Source organism: Phyllobates terribilis, unplaced genomic scaffold, assembly GCF_046119375.1.
Source record: "Phyllobates terribilis strain yellow unplaced genomic scaffold, ASM4611937v1 Scaffold_4__5_contigs__length_816908805, whole genome shotgun sequence".
Taxonomy (NCBI): domain Eukaryota; kingdom Metazoa; phylum Chordata; class Amphibia; order Anura; family Dendrobatidae; genus Phyllobates; species Phyllobates terribilis.
In genome coordinates, this window is record NW_027362764.1 from 644932466 (window position 1) to 644955443 (window position 22978).

A 22978-nucleotide genomic window follows, 5' to 3' on the forward strand; every position below is an offset into this window, starting at 1 on the left:
TGGAGATTTACCCTGTTATTATAAACTTCCCCTGTTTATTAATCCTGCATTGGCTGCTCTGTGTTTCTGTGTCGCTGCATCTAAAGTACCCGTGTTACACTGACAAGGAGAATGGTAAGGGTTAGTTTACTAAGACCGACTGATGGCCCTAAAAAATCGCCAATCAATAAACCTTTACCAATCAGAAGTCGTTTAATAGTCTTTTTATACAGACAGACCAAACTAAACGATGCACACTAAGCGGTCTGTGATCGATCGATCAGTGTGCATACGCTGCCATTGCTCTCGGCAAACAAGGAAGATTGGAGCACACAGTCTATGGTACGAGGTGCTGGTGGACGGGATGTGGGATCCCAGCAGCATATGTGGAGAAATTCATCGCACACTCTTTGCTTTAAGATGCAAATGCTTCTTTATTTCAAACGTGTAGTAATTACGAGGTAGAATAAGTACGGGAGGGCTTATACTTCACATTAAATTAAGCGACGCTGTAACAAGACCCAGGAAGGGTTGAAACGTTTTATTATTGTTGCATTTCTTCCTGCACTTTGATGTCTATTTATGTATTTATTACACATTCAAAATACATAAAGACATATTTGCATCTTGAAGCAAAGAGTGTGCGGAGAATTTCTCCACATATCGCTCTCGGTAGTGCAAACCCTTTTTACACCGGATGATGCACCGCCAAGAACTATGATCTCACCGGACGGACAAGTATTTTGCTCATTCATCAGGTGATCGGCAGTCCATTTACAAGGAAAGATTATCGTGAATTAATAATGCTTATGCATGGCGATCTTCCTGTGTAGATGCATCCCAATACACTGTTGTCAATTAATTCCTAAATGTCCACAAAGAATAACACAATGGTGAAAGGGTAATGTGACCAAATACGGCAAGTAGATTCCGTCTAAGAAACGCAATGTATCTTCCCAATACACTTGTACCGTCGGACATAAAGCACAGCGGGAAGCTGCAATGTATTTCACTGGTGAAGAGCCCCTCCATCAGCTGCCATCTTATATCTTATGGACAGTAATGATTTATCGACAGCACGGACGGCTGAGCAAGGGGACACATAGCTGTACATCCAAGGACGTGCGTATTGGTATGTTAAACAATGGTTAATATTAGTCCTAAAATGATCAACCCCTTTACGTTTTCAAGCTCTTTGCTTGCCATCACTGAAAGGAAAGATTCACAGTTTAATTACAGACAGAGGCTGCAAAACCATCCTGCTGGTATGCTGATAACAAGGTTACCATGTTTTTTGTGTACTAGTAATTTAGGCATGAATAGTTGTCTCCGTGGTCAGACCTCCATCATTCAGATGTGCTTAGTGTAAAAAAATCTTTTTTTCAATCTGAATTTTATATTGATGGCTGATCCTTAGGATAGGTCATCAATATCTGATCAACAGGGGTGCGGGATCTCGCTGCAACCGGAGCTGCCGGCAGCTGGATGTGCAGAGTTGAACAGCTCTGTGAACTGCATAAAGGCCGTGGCAATGTACTACACATACCCCCTATTGATTCGAATAGGAGGTGGATCTGCAGTACACGGCCACAACTCCATTGACAGATGTGCTGTGCAGCTCTGCAACTCATCATGGCACCAGGAACGGCTGATCGGCATGGGTGCCGGGTGTCACATCCACACTGATCAGATACTGATGACCTATCCTAAGGACAGGCCATCAATATACACCACATGCAGAATTATTAGGCAAATTAGTATTTTGATCACATGATACTTTTTATACATGTTGTCCTACTCCAAGCTGCATAGGCTTGAGAGCCAACTACCAATTAAGTAAATCTGGTGATGTGCATCTCTGTAATGAGGAGGGGTGTTGTCTAATGACATCAACACCCTATATAAGGTGTGCTTACTTATTAGGCAACTTCCTTTCGTTTGGCAAAATGGGTCAGAAGAGAGATTTGACGGGCTCTGAAAAGTCCAAAATTGTGAGATGTCTTGCAGAGGGATGCACCAGTCTTGAAATTTCCAAACTTTTGAAGCGTGATCACCGAACAATCAAGCGTTTCATAGCAAATAGCCAACAGGGTCGCAAGAAGCGTGTTGGCCAAAAAAGGCGCAAATTAACTGCCCATGAATTGAGGAAAATCAAGCGTGAAGCTGCCAAGATGCCATTCGCCACCAGTTTTGCCATATTTCAGAGCTGCAACGTTACTGGAGTATCAAAAAGTACAAGGTGTGCGATACTCAGGGACATGGCCAAGGTAAGGAAGGCTGAAAAACTACCACCTTTGAACAAGAAACATAAGATAAAACATCAAGAATGGGCCAAGAAATATCTTAAGACTGATTTTTCAAAGGTTTTATGGACTGATGAAATGAGAGTGACTCTTGATGAGCCAGATGGATGGGCCAGGGCTGGATCAGTAAAGGGTAGAGAGCTCCACTCTTTCGCCAGCAAGGTGGAGGTGGGGTACTGGTATGGGCTGGTATCATCAAAGATGAACTTGTGGGACCTTTTCGGGTTGAGGATGGAGTGAAGCTCAACTCCCTGACCTACTGCCGGTTTCTGGAAGACAACTTCTTTAAGCAGTGGTACAGGAAGAAGTCAGTATCGTTCAAGAAAAACATGAGGACAATACTCCATCACATGCATCCAACTACTCCACAGCGTGGCTGGCCAGTAAAGGTCTAAAAGAAGAAAAAATAATGACATGGCCCCCTTGTTCACCTGATCTGAACCCCATAGAGAACCTGTGGTCCATCATAAAATGTGAGATCTACAGGGAGGGAAAACAGTACACCTCTCAGAACAGTGTCTGGGAGGCTGTGGTGGCTGCTGCACGCAATGTTGATCAAAAACAGATCAAGCAACTGACAGAATCTATGGATGGAAGGCTGTTGTGTCATCATAAAGAAAGGTGGCTATATTGGTCACTAATTTTTTTGTTTTTTGTTTTTGCATGTCAGAAATGTTTATTTCTAAATTTTGTGCACTGATATTGGTTTACCTGGTGAAAATAAACAAATGAGATGGGATTATATTTGGTTTTTATTAAGTTGCCTAATAATTCTGCACAGTAATAGTTACCTGCACAAACAGATATCCTCTTAAGATAGCCAAATCTAAAAAAAAAACATTCCAACTTCCAAAAATATTAAGCTTGGATATTTAAGAGTCTTTTGGGTTGATGGAGAACATAGTTGTTGATCAATAATAAAAATAATCCTCTAAAATACAACTTGCCTAATAATTCTGCACACAGTGTATAAGTCCAGGACAATCTTTTTAAGTTCATAGTAGGTTAACTTATAGCAGGAAATAGTTTCTATTTCTATTTCAATACTATTATTGACATAAATCCGAGCAGATCCCGCTAATAAAACAGCAGAACATGTAGTGGAAAGGTAACGACAGCACTGTATCAGAAGACAGGCACGGTCACACTCATCAACTTCTTTTTCTATACTTACAGGATTTTGATTCAGGAGATGGTGGTGAAATATTGCAAACTGCGAGGTCGCTCTTTGACTTTTTTGGCTTCTTTGCATTTACTTGCCATGGTTTGTCATAGCTCCTGAAATCCCTCCGAATCCCTTTGTACTCTGTAGAGGAATAAAGTGTATGGTTAGAGATCCTTATCAGCTACACTATTGTCAGTAGAAACATTATGAAGAAGATAAAGCCAGTCGTCACAATATGATCAAAATATGCACTAAGTACCTGAAATGTATAAATATAGTTTCTATAGCAGTAATGCAGCTCAATATTCATATTATCAATGTTCACATATATCTTGGTGCGCTGAGAGTGTGGCTGCATCTGTCTACAAGTGTAATGCATCTGTACATTAATTTAATTTTGCACTGAGGTGCTTGACAATTACATTTTTTGTAGTGTATATTTGAGGTTTAATTGACTGCCACCATATTAACCAAGCGCTTCAACCATGTGTCCTCAGTCCTTCTTTTAATTATAACTGGATCCTACCTGCCCTTTAAATCTGTAGGACTAGGCCCGGTAGAAGTAAGTCTGTTAGTTTAGGTTCCCATCTAACAAGGTTGATTTTGCACTGGTAGATGAGCTCACACAATTTGATAATGTGCTAAGTGCCTAAATTTTATAAGTATAATCTACAGTTAGGTCCTGAAATATTTGGACAGTGACACAAGTTTTGGTAATTTAGCTGTTTACCAAAACATATTCAAGATACAGCCATATAATCAATATGGGCTTAAAGCGCAGATTCTTCAGCTTTAATTGAGGGTATTCACATTCTAACTGGAATAATGGTTTGGTAATTACAGCTTTTTAATCTGTAGCTACCTCTTTTTAATGGGACATAAAGTAATTGGACAGTTATCTCAAAAGCTCTTTAATCAGCTGCACGGTCTTCTTCCTCATTAATCCATTATCAATTAAGCAGGTCTGGAGCTGCTTCCAGGTGTGGCATTTGCATTTGGAAGCTATTATTGTGAACCCACAACATGCAGTCAAAGGAGCCCTCAATGGAAGAGAAACAGACCATCATTAGGCTGAAGAAAAAGAAGAAATCCATCAAAGAGATAGCAGAAATGTTAGTAGTGGCCAAATCAACAGTTTGGTACATTTTGCAAAAAAACTGACTAGGTTTTAGAGCTCAAAATGGCAGGGGCCTGGGCGTCCACAGAAGACAACAGTAGTGGATGATCACAGAATCTTTTCCATGGTTAAAAAAAAAATCACACCATCCACTAAAGTGAAGAACGCTCTCCAGAAAGTAGGTGTTTCAGTATCTAAGTCTACCATAAAGAGAAGTCTTCATGAGCGCAGATAGAGTACAGACCAAAAGTTTGGACACACCTTCTCATTTAAAGATTTTTCTGTATTTTCATGACTTTGAAAATTGTACATTCACACTGAAGGCATCAAAACTATGAATTAACACATGTGGAATTATATACTTAACAAAAAAGTGTGAAACAATGGAAAATATGTCTTATATTCTAGGTTCTTCAAAGTAGCCACCTTTTGCTTTGATGACTGCTTTGCACACTCTTGGCATTCTCTTGATGAGCTTCAAGAGGTACTCACCATAAATGGTTTTCACTTCACAGGTGTGCCCTGTCTGGTTTAATAAGTGGTGGCTACTTTGAAGAACCTAGAATATAAGACATATTTTCAGTTGTTTCACACTTTTTTGTTAAGTATATAATTCCACATGTGTTAATTCATAGTTTTGATGTCTTCAGTGTGAATGTACAATTTTCATAGTCATGAAAATACAGAAAAATCTTTAAATGAGAAGGTGTGGCCAAACTTTTGGTCTGTACTGTACATAAGATTCACCACAAGGTGCAAACCATTAATCAGCCTTAAAAATAGAAAGACCAGATTAGACTGGTCAAAAAAACATGTAAAGAAACTAGCATCAAACAAGGCTCCATAGATTTACATAGTACCCTCATGTGTAGAGCCCATTGTGGGCCTGCGAGTCGGAAAAGCCATCACATGACTCAGAAGAGAAGAGTGGCAGTGGAAACCAGGGATCAGTGATTATCTTATCAGATTTCACTACTTTACATATACATTTACAGTACATAGTTTAAGTCAATGAAAAGTTTAAAGAGAGTGCTTCTTTAAAGATTGGGACTGGAGACTTATGTCGGCCACAGAATATGATGTGGTGGGCATTACGGAAACCTAGCTGGATCAAAGCCATGGCTGGTTGACAAACGTAGAGGGTTACACTACATTTAGAAAGCACAGGAAAGACAAAAAAGATAGAGGGGTTTGTATATTCATAAAATTCAACTTAAAACCTGTGCTCAATGACAACATTGGGGGGAGCTGCGACATTGTAGAGTCAGTATGGGGAGCTATACAAGAGGATGGCAATAATGGAAAGCTGCTAATTGGAGTTTGCTACAAGCATCCTAATATAGCTGAACAGGTAGAGGATGAAATGTTGTAACAAATTGAAAAGGCAGCAAATAATAATAGGGTCTTTATTATGGGGGATTTTAACTATCCAGACATTCAATTGGACATAGAAACTTCTGGTTGTGCTAAAAGCTGCAAGTTCTTATTCACAGTTCAGGTCAATTACCTTTCTCAGCTGGTAGATGAACAGTTGGAACAGGGGAGATAATCTACTGTATCTGGTTCTGTCAAATAGACCAGCTACAATTTCAAATCTACAGGTCCGGGAGCATCTGGGATGCAGTGACCATAATATGGGAAGTTTCAATGTAATTTTCAATCAAACATTCAAAAAGGGGAAATCCAAAAACCTGGAACTTTAGGAAAGATGATTTCAACAAATTAAGGGAAGAGCTTAATTGTGTAGACTGGTTCATTTCATGGTAACTGGGGATACCAAACATAAATAGGGAATGTTTAAGGAAATACTACTAGAATCCTGTAAAAACCTTATACCCTCTGGTAATAAAATGTCAAGGAATGAAAAAAAAACCCATTATGGATAAATAGGACATTACAAAGTTTAATAAGAGAAAAATAAAGGGCATTGAAAATCTTGAAGGCAGAGAATAAAGAAATAGCATTTCAGGAGTATAAAGATCTAAATAAGAAATGTAAAAAAGAAATCAAGCTAACAAAGTTATCTACAGAGAAACAAACCCAGCAACATTAAAATAAATCCCAAATTTTTTTATAAATACATCAATGCCAAAAAGAAAAAAAACAGATGGTATCGGCCCCTTAAAAGATGATAATAGAAAGATAATTATAGAGGACAAAGAAAAGGCTGAGATATTAAACAGGCACTTTTCATCCGTGCTCATCAATGAACTGTCTGTTCCAGGGATCTTTCAACAAGGCAAAAATCTAAGTGCACCACCTAATATAACTAATTTAACACAAAAAAGTACACCCGAGTCTGAGTAAATTAAACATTGACAAATCCCCCAGCCCAGATGGCATTCATCCATGGATAGTGAGAGAATTGAGCTCAGTAATTGACAGACCGCTGTATCTCATCTTTTTAGACTCTCTTGTAACAGGGTTGGTGCCACAGGATTGGACGATGGTTGACGTGGTACCGATATTTAAGAAAGGTAAGAAGGTGGAACCAGGCGACTATCATCCGGTAAGTCTGTCATCAGTAGTGTGCAAAGTTTTTGAGGGCATTATAAGAAATGACCTGCAGAGATATATTGCAGAAAATAATATAATGAATGACAACCAGCACAGTTTCATGAAAGATAAGTCGTGTCTAACCAACATGTTGGGTTTCTATGAAGAGGTAAGTGCAAATCTGGGTGTTGGTAATGTGGCTAATGTGATTTATCTGGACTTTGCAAAGGCATTTGATACTGTACTAAATAACAGCCTTATACTGAAGCTACAGAAGCAATGACTTGGGGGAACTATATGTAGATGGGTAAGGAATTGGCTAAATGACAGGAAACAAAGAGTCGGCATAAATGGTATGTTCTCTAAATGAAATATAGTCAGCAATGGTGTACCGCAGGGATATGTGCTAGGACCGATTCTTTTTAACCTCTTTATTAATGACCTTGGGGATGAGATTAAGAGTAAAGTGTCAGTCTTTGCTGACGACACCAAACTATGTAGGATATTAAAATTGACATTACAATATTGCAAAACGATCTGAATAAGATGTCTGAATAGGTAATTACTTCGCAGATGAGGTTTAATGTAGATAAATGTAGAATAATGCACCTAGGATGGAGTAATCCTATTGCTGCATATACATTAAATGGGAGTATATTCGGGACTACAGAACAGGAGAAGGATTTGGGTATTCTGCTCACGAGTAAGCTGAGCAGCAGTACTCAATGTCAAGCAGCAGATGCAAAAGCAAACAAGATTTTAGGACGTATAAAAAGAGATAAAATCCCGTGATCCCAACGTATTGTTACTGTCACGGGTGTGTCAGGTTTGACAGATAGTCATACGGGGTCCGGCTGTAGAAGGTCGTTGCGTTTGGCTATGCAAACATCTTCCTGATCCTTTCATGATTACTCTCTCTAGGACATAGCGGTGATCCTCACCTTGCTTGGGGATTATACCTTTGGGACTCAGCGGTGATCCTCACCTTCTGCTGCTAATTACCACACCCTTGCTGTATCCTTAAATACACTCAGTTTCTCCAGAGAGTTGCTGGTGATAGTGTGTTTTTCTTCTATTCAAGCCTGGAATTCTAGTAGTTGGCTATAATTTCCTTGTAGTTCCTTTGTGGATTGTTGTCGTGCTCTCTCCAGTGTCATCTTAAAGCTAAGTGTATTCCCTTGTTTGTTTCCTTTGTGTATACTTTAGCTTGTAGTGGGGCTGACTAGTGCTCACCTCCCCCCACCTAGGGCCTAGCTTTAGGGTCAGCTAGGGCCAGCTTTCCTGCAAGGCAATATGTGCAGAACCTATATAGGGTCCATAGGGTAGTCAGGGTTTGTCGTTGAGCTGTTTAGGGGTCTCCACTCCCCCTTTCCCTACTTGTAGGGCACCCTACCCTTTTCCTGTTGTTATACACTGGGGTTACCCCTTTACAAATCACTTGTGAGGCCACATCTAAAATAAGGGATCCAGTTTTGGGCTCTACATTTTAAAAAGGATAATCAGAAGTAAGAATCAGTTCAAAGGCGGCAACTAGATTATTACAAGGGATGGAAGGCCTCTCATATGATGAGAGGTTGGAAAAATTGGGCTTGTTTAGATTAGAAAAAAGACATCTCAGAGAAGATCTTATTTATATGTACAGGGTGGGCCATTTACATGGACACACCTAAATTAAATGGGAATGGTTGGTGATATCAAGACCAATATCATGGTCACCACCCATCTGGAAAAGTTCCCCTCTCATATACTAATGTGCCACAAACAGGAAGTTGATATCACCAACCATTCCCATTTAATTTAGGTGTATCCATATAAATGGACCACCCAGTATAAATATGTGTGTGGTCAATACAGAGAACTGGCACACGACTTATTCCTTCCAAAGATCATACTAAGGACCAAGGGGTACTCATTACGGATGGAAGAAAGGCGATTCCGGCAGCTAAACAGGAAAGGATTCTTTACAGTCAGAGCAGTCAGACTGTGGAATGCCGACCACAAGAGGTAGTGATGGCAGAAACTATAACAGCTTTTAAAAAAGGCTGGATGATTTCCTCAGTACACATAACATTGTGAGTTATAGTTAAATTAGTGACAAAATGTACAATTTGTGGAGGAAGGTTGAACTTGATGGACCTAGGTCTTTTTTCAACCTATGTAACTATATGTAATTGTCCAATATTTCAATTTGCTTTCAGAAGCACTGCATGTTTGCCTCTCCCTAATATGATGTATTATAAATCACGCTTGCTAAGACTCTACTAAACAAGTCCCCTTTTTCTTTTCATGTTATACTATACCATTCACCTGTAATGCAGCCTATATTAAGAACTAGCCTAATACATACATTAAAAGATAATTTTATTCTAATACCCATGGGCAGAATACTTATGTGACTATTTCCTGTAAGTTGGGATCACCCAGTGATCAGAGGCTTATCATTGCATTAAATATACATGAAAATGGGTCATTTATGCACTCCTATTACTGTGGACACTGTACATTTCATTGAAACCACATTTTCTAATGTAAAGAAATTCAGTTTGTGTAATTGCTGAACCCAAAGTATTCAGCCGGCTATGTAAGCACATTCAGGTTATTTCATTTACAAGATTCAATTTGCATAGTGAATGTCGGCAATGCAGCATGAATAGACGTAAACTGACCTTGACCATGTACCACTGCCGTCATTTATTCTATTTTCCCTCTTCATTAATTGCCTAAACTGAATAGTTAACCCCTTAAGCCCCGCGGGTGGTTTGCACGTTAATGACCGGGCCAATTTTTACAATTCTGACCACTGTCACTTTATGAGGTAATTACTCTCGAACGCTTCAACGGATCCCCCTGATTCTGAGATTGTTTTTTCGTGACATATTGTACTTCATGATTGTGGAAAAATTTCTTCGATATCACTTACGTTTATTTGTGAAAAAAACGGAAATTTGGCGAAAATTTTGAAAATTTTGCAATTTTCAAAATTTGAATTTTTAAGCCCTGAAATCAGAGCGATATGTCACACAAAAGAGTTAATAAATAACATTTCCCACATGTCTACTTTACATCAGCACAATTTTGGAACCAAAATTTTTTTTTGTTAGGGAGCTATAAGGGTTAAAAGTTGACCAGCGATTTCTCATTTTTCCAACAAAATTTACAAAACCATTTTTTTAGGGACCACATCACATTTGAAGTCACTTTGAGAGGTCTTTATGACAGAAAATACCCAAAAGTGACACCATTCTAAAAACTGCACCCCTCAAGGTGCTCAAAACCACATTCAAGAACTTTATTAACCCTTCAGGTGCTTCACAGGAATTTTTTGAATGTGGAAGAAAAAAATTAACATTTAACTTTTTTCACAAAAATGTTAATTTAGACCCAATTTTTTTTATTTTCACAGGGGTAACAAGAAAAAATGGACCCCAAAATTTGTTGTGCAATTTCCCCTGGGCACGCAGATACCCAATATTTGGGGAAAAAATACTGTTTGGGCGCACGGCAGGGCTCGGAAGGGAAGGAGCGCTATTTGACTTTTTGATTGTAAAATTTGCTTGAATAATTAGCGGACGCCATGTTGTGTTTGGAGAGCCCATGTGTGCCCAAACTTTGGAGCTCCCCCACAAGTGACCCCATTTTGGAAACTAGACCCCCCAAGGCACCTTTCTAGATGCATAGTGAGCACTTGGAACCCCCAGGTGCTTCACAAATTGATTCGTAACAATGAAAAAGTGAAAAAAAAAAACACTTTTTCATTTTTATGAATCAATTTGTGAAGCACCTGAGTGTTCCAAGTGCTCACAATGCATCTAGATAGGTGCCTTGGGGGGTCTAGTTTCCAAAATGGGGTCACTTGTGGGGGAGCTCCAATGTTTGGGCACACAGCGGCTCTCCAAACGCAACATGGTGTCGCTAACAATTTGAGCCGATTTTCCGTTAAATTTGTTAGAGGACACCATGTTGCATTTAGAGAGTCCCTGTGTGCCCAAACATTGGAGCTCCCCCACAAGTGACCCCATTTTGGAAACTAGACCCCCCAAGGCACCTATCTAGATGCATAGTGAGCACTTGGAACCCCCAGGTGCTTCACAAATTGATTCGTAACAATGAAAAAGTGAAAAAAAAAACACTTTTTCATTTGTATGAATCAATTTGTGAAGCACCTGAGGGTTCCAAGTGCTCACTATGCATCTAGATAGGTGCCTTGGGTGGTCTAGTTTCCAAAATGGGGTCACTTGTGGGGGAGCTCCAATATTTGGGCACACAGCGGCTCTCTAAATGCAACATGGTGTCCGCTAACAAATTTAACGCAAAATTGGCTCAAATTGTTAGCGACACCATGTTGCGTTTGGAGAGCTGCTGTGTGCCCAAACATTGGAGCTCCCCCACAAGTGACCCCATTTTGGAAACTAGACCCCCCAAGGCACCTATCTAGATGCATAGTGAGCACTTGGAACCCCCAGGTGCTTCACAAATTGATTCGTAACAATGAAAAAGTGAAAAAAAAAACACTTTTTCATTTTTTTGAATCAATTTGTGAAGCACCTGGGGGTTCCAACTGCTCACTATGCATCTAGATAGGTGCCTTGGGGGGTCTAGTTTCCAAAATGGGGTCACTTGTGGGAGAGCTCCAATGTTTGGGCACACAGGGACTCTCTAAATGCAACATGGTATCCGCTAACAATTTGAGCCGACAATTTGTTAGCGGATATCATGTTGCATTTGGAGAGTCCCTGTGTGCTCAAACATTGGAGCTCCCCCACAAGTGACCCCATTTTGGAAACTAGACCCCCCAAGGCACCTATCTAGATTCATAGTGAGCACTTGGAACCCCAGGTGCTTCACAAATTGATTCATAAAAATGAAAAAGTGTTTTTTTTTTCACTTTTTCATTTTTACGAATCAATTTGTGAAGCACCTGGGGGTTCCAAGTGCTCACTATGCATCTAGAAAGGTGCCTTGGGGGGTCTAGTTTCCAAAATGGGGTCACTTGTGGGGGAGCTCCAAAGTTTGGGCACAGAGGGGCTCTCCAAACGCAATGTGGTGTCCGCTAACAATTTGAGCCGATTTTCCATTCAATTTGTTAGCGGATACCATGTTGCATTTAGAGAGTCCCTGTGTGCCCAAACATTGGAGCTCCCCCACAAGTGACCCCATTTTGGAAACTAGACCCCCCAAGGCACCTATCTAGATTCATAGTGAGCACTTGGAACCCCAGGTGCTTCACAAATTGATTCATAAAAATGAAAAAGTGTTTTATTTTCACTTTTTCATTTTTACGAATCAATTTGTGAAGCACCTGGGGGTTCTAAGTGCTCACTATGCATCTAGATAGGTGCCTTGGGGGGTCTAGTTTCCAAAATGGGGTCACTTGTGGGGGAGCTCCAATGTTTGGACACACAGGGGCTCTCCAAACGCAACATGGAGTCCGCTAACAATTTGAGCCGATTTTCCATTCAATTTGTTAGCGGACACCATGTCGCGTTTGGAGAGCCCGTGATGTGCCTAAACAGTGGAGCTCCCCCACAAGTGTCCCCATTTTGGAAACTATACCCCTCAAAGATTTTATTAAGGTGTATAGTGAACATTTTGAACCCAGAGGTACGGCACATTATTTGTTTACATTAGGTCATCATATTGAATAAGTTTTCATTATTCTTGAGCGCAAGTGCTCGCTACTTGAGTTTGCATCGGGTACTCAGGTATGCACCATGTACAGCGTGTGCTCGAGTGACATGCTCGAGTCCCTGCTCCGCATGTTTCACGGTTATTAGACATCCAAAAAAAAACATGCGGGGATCGCTCGTGCATGGCAGGCAATCCCCGTAAAGTTTTTTGGCCGCGAAGCATATGGGGCAGAGACTCGAGCATGTCACTCAAATACCCACGATACTAAATGCATACCAGAGCACCCGATGCAAACTCAAGTAGCGAGCACTTGCTCTCAACACTAGTCGCCATATCGTCATCTTTTTTTCTTACTTTTGAAAAAAATCCCAACCCCAGCCCTAACCCTAGCACAACCCTAACCCTAGCACAACCCTAGCCCCAGCACAACCCTAGCCCCAGCACAACCCTAGCCCCAGCACAACCCTAGCCCCAGCACAACCCTAGCCCCAGCACAACCCTAGCCCCAAACCCAGCCCTAACCCTAGCCCTAACCCTAGCCCAATCCTAACTCAAGAGTTTATTTTTGACGCCGTTCCTTGTGCGGTATAAGTGATTAGACGACTTTATTCTTCGGGTCGGTGTGATTACAGCAATGCCAGAATCATATGGGGTTTTTATGACTGACAGCTGTCACACACTAAAAGACGCATTTTTTGTAAAATCTAGTTTTTGCATCGCCATATTTTGAGAGCTATAATTTTTCCAAATTTTGGCAGACAGTCATGTGACGGCTCGTTTTTTGCGGGATGACTTGACGTTGTTATTGGTGCCATTTTCAGGCACGTGACATTTTTTGATCGCTTTCTATTCCGATTTTTGGGAGGCAGAATAAACAAAAACCAACAATTCAGGAATTGTTTTTTTTTTTTTTTTTTATTCTGTTCCGCGTGTGGTAAAATTGATGAGGCAGCTTTACTCTTCGGGTCAGTACGTTTACAGCGGTACCACATTTGTATAATTTTTCTATGTTTTGGCGCTTATACACAATAAAAGCTATTTTATAGAAAAAAATATTTTTTAGTATCGCTTTATTCTGAGAGCTATAACTTTTTTATTTTTCGGCTGATGGAGCTATATGGCGGCTTGTTTTTTGCGGGACGAGATGACGTTTTCAGCGGTATCATTTTTATTTATATGCGTCTTTTTGATCGCGTGTTATTCCACTTTTTGTTTGGCGGTATGGTGATAAAGCATTGTTTTTTGCTTGGTTTTTTTTTTTTTTTTTTTTACCGTGTTCACTGAAGGGGTTAACTAGTGGGACAGTTTTATAGGTCAGGTTGTTCCGGACGCGGCGATACCAAATATGTGTACTTTTATTGTTTTTTTTTTATTTTTTTTATAATAATATTTATTGATGGGTACATTATATTTTTATTTTTGGTGTATTATTTTTTTTATTTTTTTATAATATTTTTGCACATTTTTTTTTTTTTTTTTTTTCCACTTTCACACAGTTTATACACTTTATTACTTTGTCCCACTCTGGGACTTTCACTTTTTTTTTTCTGATCGCCTGCATGGCACAGGAATGGAGCACCATCCCTATGCCATGAAGGCTGTCAGAAGTGCACAGTGTGAAGATTGCTTGGAGATGCACTGCGCATGTCCAAGCAATCTTCCTGCTCTCTGGTGACCCGGATGTTGTCATGACGACATCGGGTCGTCATGGCAACACCCGGGAAGCCTTTGCAGACTGCGCTGGAAGCCGGAAGAGGAGGTGAGTATCGGCGATCACCTCCCCTTGCCCCCGCAATGCCGCGATCGACTTCGATCGACTTCGATCGCAGCATCGCGGGGGTTAATGTGCTGGGAGCGGTGCGTGACCGCTCCCTGCACATAGTACCGGGTGTCAGCTGTGACAATCAGCTGACACCCGGCGGCGATCGCGCCCGCACAGCCTGTGTGCGCGCGCGATCGCCATGACGTACTAATACGGGTCTGGCTCTTAAGTCCCAGGGCACAGACGCGTATTAGTACGTCAGATGTTATTAAGGGGTTAAAGTGCACCTGGACTGCAAAACCTTCTATAATCTATAAATTCAGGAACAACAACAAATTGGGAAACTGTTGCCGTCATTGTACAAAAATGTTTTTCATCACCTGTAGGAAATAAAGTACAATGACTAAACTACAATGCACAGATGTCTCCCCAGCTAAGAGTAAAAAAACACACATTAATACACCACTCGGTTTCAATAGATCTGACATAGTTAAAAAAGCCATCCAGCGGATCCTTAAGTGTCCATTTACACTGGCCGGTGGCAGCCTCTAAACAAATGCCAATCAGCTACGTGTAAGCCGACTGGCGTTTTTTAATAGCCTGTTCAGACAAGCCAACCGCACTTCCATGCTCAAAGAATGATCAATAACGTGATCGTTCTGTGTGCATAAAATATCATTATTTTGGAAGCACAAGTCCTGTTTACAAGCTTAAAAATCATCCTTTCATTATTAGACTCATTTGTTGGGTGATCAGCAGCCTATGTGAACAGACCAACAATCGGGAAACGAGCACACCTAGGAACGCTTGTACCCAATTGTCAACCAGTGTAAAAAAAAACCTAAGGCCACGGCCCCACTATCAGTATTCGGTCAATATTTTTTCTCAGGAGTGGGAGTCAAAACCAGGTGAGGAACAATCATAGAAAAGGTTTTTGACTGCTAGAAACTGCCGAAAAGTTTTCTAAACTTCCTGCAGATTCTCAACAAAAGTAATCAGCTTGGCAGGAGATTGGGCTGGGAACACTCAACGTATCGCACGTGTGAATAAATTATTTCTGATCACATTAGGGCCAAACAGTGAAATACGAATGAAGATTAACATTTGATATTAAAAGAATAAAAGTCAGCTGTATTTCAGATTTAATCAAATCTATTTAGTTATATATTTGTGGCACCCCTGCGGGGGATTACCACAGGATCCATAGGTGCAGGGAGAGATGTACACTTGGCACACACAACACCTTCCACCCCAGGTCTGAGGGGAGGAGTCAGTTTCCAGGGAGACAGCAAAGCGGCAGTTAGTCTAGAGACGGGTGAAGGAGGAGGGAGACACGGAGAGCTGTTGGCTGGGGACCAGTTAAGCCCTGAACTAGGAAACAGGTCTGTGTTGTGAAGCGCCCTAGAGAGAGGGACAGAGGCTAGAAGGAGAAAGAAAGAGATAAAACTATTATCCCTTTAGTTCACCCAGACACCGGAGTCCGAGATTGCTATTAATTCAGGAATAGCATAGAAAACCCGGACAGATCAGGAGGATCTACTCCCCCTAAAGAAGAAGGGGAAAGAGTTGCCAAACTTGACCAAGTATAGGACCAGGGGCCCAGAAAGAGAATTGGTCGCCCCAAGGAAAGGTCCTCATTGTCAGTTGTGGAGAAGGACCCCAAAGAAAGTAAAAGGTGGCAGGCTCAGTTTAAGGCAGGACTGATCCCAAACAACGCACACATTGTTAGAGGAGGCCTCACAAATCTCCAAAGTGAATATCTCTACCTGCACCGAAAACCTGGTTACCCTCCTGAACTGTACCTGTTACCGGACATCAGTAAAAGAAAGGTACTGAAACAAAGACTTAATGTGTGTGTGTTCCTACTTTGACAGTACTGCCTATAGCGTTCGTACAAGCCGTATGCCGATCACCTCAGCAACCATACACAGCGCTGGTAACCGATTTTACTAGTTACCACAGGAGGCATCAGGACACAATACTCCCATCATCCTCACCCCCATCCCTTTACTGACGGTCCAGGGCACAGAACCGGGAACCGACCAACCGTGATCCCCACAGAAGTAGCCCATGAACCGACCAACCGTGATCCCCACAGAAGTAGCCCATCCATCCCGGTATCCGAGTACCCCTACCCCTGTCGACCGACTCAGTTTGGCGTCACGAACAGGATACCGGGCCCGGTAGAACCGGGTACTGTGTGCTTAAATTGGACTTTATTGAAAGTTTGTGTACTGTAAAACGGGCCATCATTACTGCGTCATAGAGAAATTAAACTGCGTCACAGAGCGGAGAGAGTCGCGGGGGCGCGGTTAAAGGAGCATGAGGATAGCCCCGCCGTTTTTTTTTTTAGTCACCGGTTACTGAAGGAGTTAATTGTAGCGGCTGGCAACGGTTAACTAGGGGGGCACCGTCATGAGTGAAACAGATGATGTCCGAGACCTTGAGGGAGGGGATGCCCAAGACGCAACAGCAGCCGGTTCCTCAGCTGGTGAAGGAGCCACAGCATCTGGAGCGATGGCCCCGATAATGCCAATTGCCATGCCTTATGTACCGGGGGCCAAATGGTTACCGACGTATGAAGGTAAACCCGGTACCTTAGCAGCTTTCAAACGTAAAATGTGTACGGTGCTGGACATGTATGCGATGACAGGAAAGCAGCGAGCCTCCGTTGTGCAGGGACAATTAATAGGTGCAGCGGAGCTAGAAGCTGAGACTTGGAGCGATGCTGATGGAGACTCTATAGAAAATGTGTTTGATAAGCTCAAAGCTGCTTTTGAAAAACGCACACAGTCTGAACTAAGGATGCTATTCTACCAATGCAAGCAGAGACCGCAAGATACCATCAGAGACTTTGCCCTACGTTTACAAGCGTCACTCCGGTCCATAAAACAGGTAGGCTGAGCAAGTGTGCAAGACGAAGATAAATTGCTTGCAGAACAGTTTATGAATGGGTTGAGATCAGACTTTCACCGTCAGCAGGTATACATGTGGGTCCTAGATCATCCAGATGTGGATTTTAATACTTTAAAGGACCGTGCTATAACTGTACTACGAGACCCATTACCTGCAAAACCTGAAATCCCATCCTGGCAGGTTAATAACTCTCACTTGAACTTAGAGCCTACCCCTAAAGACTCTGTAAAAGCGGTAGGGCAAGCTGTCATACCCGAATCTGCTGATGACCTACGTAATCAAGTGTTACAACTAACCAAAAACATGGACTACGTGCTAAAACTCTTGCAAGCCAGACCGGAGGCACAACCACCAAGCAAAATCCAGTTAGCTAAATCCCCTGAGGATGTTCCGTGGATGAGGAGAAAGCTCATGTCGCCCGTGCAGGGGACCAATGCACCATTTCGACGCAGAGCCATGTCGCCCGTTCAGGGGACCAACGCACCATTCCGACGCAGAGCCACTGTCCACACGGATTCTTCAGGACAACCTGTTTACCTTCGTTGCAACAAACCGGGCCACTTTGCAAGAGGATGTCGTTTAAACCCGAGATTCCTGGGTCTGCGGGCCAACCCCCAGGAATAAAACGGCAGGGCCCATATGACTGGCGTAGTCGGTATTTGGGAGGCCGCCCGTACCTCAACATTACGCTAGAAGGAATCCCCACATCGGCCCTATTGGACACTGGGTCACAAATCACCACCATCCCACATATCCTTTACAAGCAATTTTGGTCTGATGCTGATCTTAGCCCCCCAGACTCTAGTCTTGTCATTTTAGCAGCTAATGGTCAACCACTGAATCAGGAGGGGTTTAGAGAAGTGACAATAAAGCTGGGGAGGGTGGAGTTGAGAGGCCAAGGGTTATGTGTGGTAGAAGATGACCCCAATAACAAATGTCCTTACATGGTGCTTGGTACTAATGTGATTGAAAACTGCCTTGAAGGAGTGCTGTTTTTACTCCAACAGATTACAGAGACTGCTGGCATTGGGCGGAGGAGAGTCCTTCAAAGAGAAATCCGTGCCTTAATTCACAAGCAACAGGTAAATCTGTCTGGAGGGGAGATTGGCAGTGCGAGGGTAACGGACCCGTTTCCCATTGTATTACCACCAAACAGTGAAATGATGATATGGTGTCGAGCAGCTATGGGTATCAGAAGAAAGGAATACCAGGCAATTGTAGAACCAAATACAATTCATGGAAAAGGTAGTATAGCATACCCAAACTGGGTTTTATATGTGTGTAGCAATTTTGTTACATTTACAACTACCAAAATACGGACAATAGAGGCTAAATCGCAAGCATCAACAGAATTACAAGCAAAGGAGAAAAAACGATCATAAAGCCTATAGTTTCATATATAAAGTATCAAAATTTATTAGAAATCATACAAAGCATAGACATAGGGGGGAATGTAAAGATAGCTACTGTGAACCAAATGGATACAGCTACACGCAGCACAGCTTGATAATCATTTTAAATAAGGTAATCACAGATTTGTACAGGAACATATATTATATTCTAGTATTAAGTGCCAGAGTCCCAATATCATCATCAGATGCCCCTAAATAGTAAGTTCCCCTACCAGATAGTAATATAATGATATACATACCAATGAAACACACAGTATCGGATGAGGGCAGGAGAACAGGGCAGTAAGGAGGGAGGCAACAAGCTGTACGCGGTAAGCAGCAGCCCCGACGCGCGTTTACTGCCCTGTTCTCCTGCCCTCATCCGATACTGTGTGTTTCATTGGTATGTATATCATTATATTACTATCTGGTAGGGGAACTTACTATTTAGGGGCATCTGATGATGATATTGGGACTCTGGCACTTAATACTAGAATATAATATATGTTCCTGTACAAATCTGTGATTACCTTATTTAAAATGATTATCAAGCTGTGCTGCGTGTAGCTGTATCCATTTGGTTCACAGTAGCTATCTTTACATTCCCCCCTATGTCTATGCTTTGTATGATTTCTAATAAATTTTGATACTTTATATATGAAACTATAGGCTTTATGATCGTTTTTTCTCCTTTGCTTGTAATTCAATTGTAGAACCAGTATATTCAGAGCATAGACCTACACTGCTGACAGCTAGAGGGGTGGTGGATGTACGCAGGGGAAGAGTACCAATCCGTGTGTTGAATTGTGGTGAGGAAGAAGTGAAACTACCCCGGTATGCTACTGTAGCAAAGCTGTACACTGTCAGTAATAACAACATACAGACATTAGAGCCCTTGCCCCCGTCAAGTCAGGCGGAGGACAACAACCTCAAGGGACAGATGGAGGAGTGGTGTCAGCAGTTGCACATAGGGACTGATGCCACTCCCGACCACCAGAAGCAAGGAGTTTACCGGGTAGTACAAGAGTTTAGCCAAGTATTCAGTAAGCATCCATTAGATTTTGGGAGGATAAAAGGGGTACGCCATCACATACCCACAGGAGATCATCCCCCGATTAAAGTGAGACATAGACCCATCCCACCAAACCACTACCAGTGTGCTAAAGAGATGCTGCAGGACATGAAGGAGGTCGGGGTTATAAGAGATAGCTGTAGTCCCTGGGCAGCCTCCTTAGTCTTAGTCAGAAAGAAGGATGGCACTATGAGGATGTGTGTGGATTACAGGGAGGTCAATAAGATCACTCACAAAGATGCTTACCAGTTACCCTGGATAGAGGAGTCTCTTGCTGCATTAAAGACTGCTAAGTATTTCTCCACATTAGATCTCACTAGTGGGTATTGGCAGGTCTCTGTTGCAGAAGACGACCGGGAGAAAACAGCATTCACAATACCAATGGGCCTATGCGAATTCAATAGCATGCAATTTGGGCTATGCAATGCACCGGGAACGTTTCAGAGACTCATGGAGTGCTGCCTGGGACACCGGAATTTTGAGACGATACTTTTATACCTGGATGACGTCATAGTGTGTTCCAAAACCTATGAAGAACATCTGGAACACCTTGTGGAGGTATTTACAGCTCTAATAAAGTATGGAATGAAGCTCAAACCATCTAAATGTTACCTGCTGAAGCCAAAAGTCCAATACCTAGGGCATGTGGTCAGCGCGGATGGCGTAGCACCAGATCCGGAAAAAGTGACAGCTATCCAGGACTGGCAGAGGCCAACCACCATCAGAGAGGTACGTCAGTTCTTAGGTTTGGTTGGGTATTACAGAAGATTTATTAAGGGCTACACGAAGATGGCAGCACCCCTACAAGATCTTCTAGTAGGCCAAGCTAAGAAGAGAAGGTCTGCAGAGCCGCCATTGGAATGGGGAAAGAAACAAGAAGACTCCTTCCAACAAATGAAACAGGCCCTGACCGGTGAGGAAATCTTGGCGTACCCAGATTATAACCTACCATTTGTCCTCTACATGGATGCAAGTAATGTAGGCCTGGGAGCAGTACTGTCCCAAATACAAAAAGGCAAGGAAAGAGTAATTGCCTATGCCAGTAGAAGACTTCGACCTACCGAGAGGAACCTGGAAAATTACAGTTCCTTTAAGTTGGAGTTCCTGGCCTTGGTCTGGGCAGTCACGGAGAGGTTCAAGCATTACTTAGCAGCTTCAAAATTTACCATCTTTACGGACAATAATCCGATAACACACTTAGATACTGCAAAGCTTGGTGCATTGGAGCAGCGCTGGATGGCCCGGCTATCGAACTACGACTTTACCATCAAGTACCGAACAGGCCGTGGAAATGCAAATGCTGATGCCCTCTCCAGAAACCCTCAAGTACATTTGCAAGGGCTTGAAGAAGAAACAGATGACTTGGAGGAAATAGAACTTCCAGCTTTCCATAAAAGTAGAAAATGGAAAATGACAGAAACCCATATCTACCAGAACCGTCAGGATTTTGCACTAAACCCGCTGCCTCATTATGGATGGAAAGAAACCCAAGACAGCGATCCGGCAGTAAGCCTAGTGAAGAGGCTGGTAACCCAACCGGATTCCAAAATTGAGAAGAATGCTCCCCCAGAGGCCCAATACCTGTGGAAAGAAAGAAGCAGGTTATTTATCTATAAAAACCAATTGTGCAGACGGTATATCAATCCAAGGACACATGAAATGGTATGGCAAGTTGTGGTTCCAAAGAGAGACGTCCAAATGGTATTGGAAGCGTACCATAATGGAGCAGGACACTTTGGATGGGGAAAACTGGAAATACTGTTACGTGAGAGGTTTTGTTGGATTGGCATGAGGTCTTCCATAGAAAAATGGTGTAAAAATTGTGGCCCATGCTCATTAAGAAGAGGAGATCGTAACAACCAGAAAGCACCACTCCAGCCTATCATAACCAAACAGTCCTTGGAACTAGTAGCCTTGGATCATGTCAAACTCACACCCAGTAGATCAGACTATACTTATGCTCTTACCATGGTGGACCACTATTCCAGATTCCTAGTGGTAGCTCCTGTGAAGGATTTGACAGCTCAGACAGCAGCAAGAACCTTTCAAGCTTATTTCTGCAGGCCACATGGATATCCAGAACAGGTATTGACAGATCAGAGTCTTGCCTTTGAAGCGGAAATATTTCAAGAGTTCTGTAGATTGTATGGATGCAATAATATTCGTACCACGCCTTACCATCCCCAAACTAACGGAATGTGCGAAAAAATGAATCACGTGGTAATAGAATTGCTGAAGACTCTACCCTTGGAAGACAGAAACAGATGGCCAGAGAAATTACCAGATCTTATTGACATCTATAACAACATCCCAGTAAGTTCAACTAATTGCACCATAGCATACTTGATGAGAGCGAGACCAGGAAAATTGCCAGTGGACTTTGAAATGGGCATTGTAGTTCCTGAGGAAGACCAGTCAAGTGCAGATTGGAATACTAGAAGAACAGAACAATACAAGAAAATACAAGAGTGTGTTGAGAAAAGTCTAGCAAAATCCAGAGAAAGACAAGAAACCAATTTCAATAAAAACGCACAAGAAATCCCGTTAACCCCCGGAGAATTGGTTTTGAAAAGGAAAAAGACTTCATAAGCTAGATAATTAATGGGAAGAAGAACCATACACTGTATTACCATCCAATTTTGGCAACCAGAAAACCTGTCTAATCAGCAAGGATAACGGAAAAACAACAGCAACAGTGTCCCGAGACCACTTAAAGAAGTGTCCTCAACCCTTACAACAAAAAGAATATATCCCTTGTCCCATACCAGAAGAAGAGACGCCAAGGACAATTAAGACAATCTTAGGAGAGTTACCCACAGATTGGCCTCAAATAGAAGGAGCATACTTAATTCCCATGTTGACATTCCCACAACCAGTAGAAGGATCAAGAGAAGAAGAACCACCTGCTGCAGCCAAGCTAGGGAATCCTGCAATCGGTGTACCTGCCATTCCCACTAGGGGAGTGGGAAGACACTCCGGCATACCTGTGCTACGTAGACCAACACATGAGTCAGTAAGTAGTGTTCGCTCCACACCAGTCTTACGCACCAGTGGGATACCAGTTTTACGGAGGTCATCACGTATTAATTTTGGACACCCACCACTCAGATACAGGGAGTAAACCATAACAAAAGGGAAATGTAAATAGG

The 22978-nt window shown here is 42.2% G+C and overlaps 1 protein-coding gene across 3 annotated transcripts in view; it reads right to left on the reverse strand.

Moving 5' to 3' along the window:
* The window catches only part of CUNH8orf34 (chromosome unknown C8orf34 homolog), a 499772-nt gene that overhangs the window by 347775 nt on the left and 129019 nt on the right, over positions 1 to 22978 (reverse strand). For all 3 annotated transcript variants that reach the window (XM_073679422.1, XM_073679421.1, XM_073679423.1), the window contains exon 3: positions 3457 to 3588. In XM_073679422.1, the coding sequence (XP_073535523.1) occupies positions 3457 to 3588 (132 nt within the window). The remainder of the gene's footprint in view (positions 1 to 3456; positions 3589 to 22978) is intronic.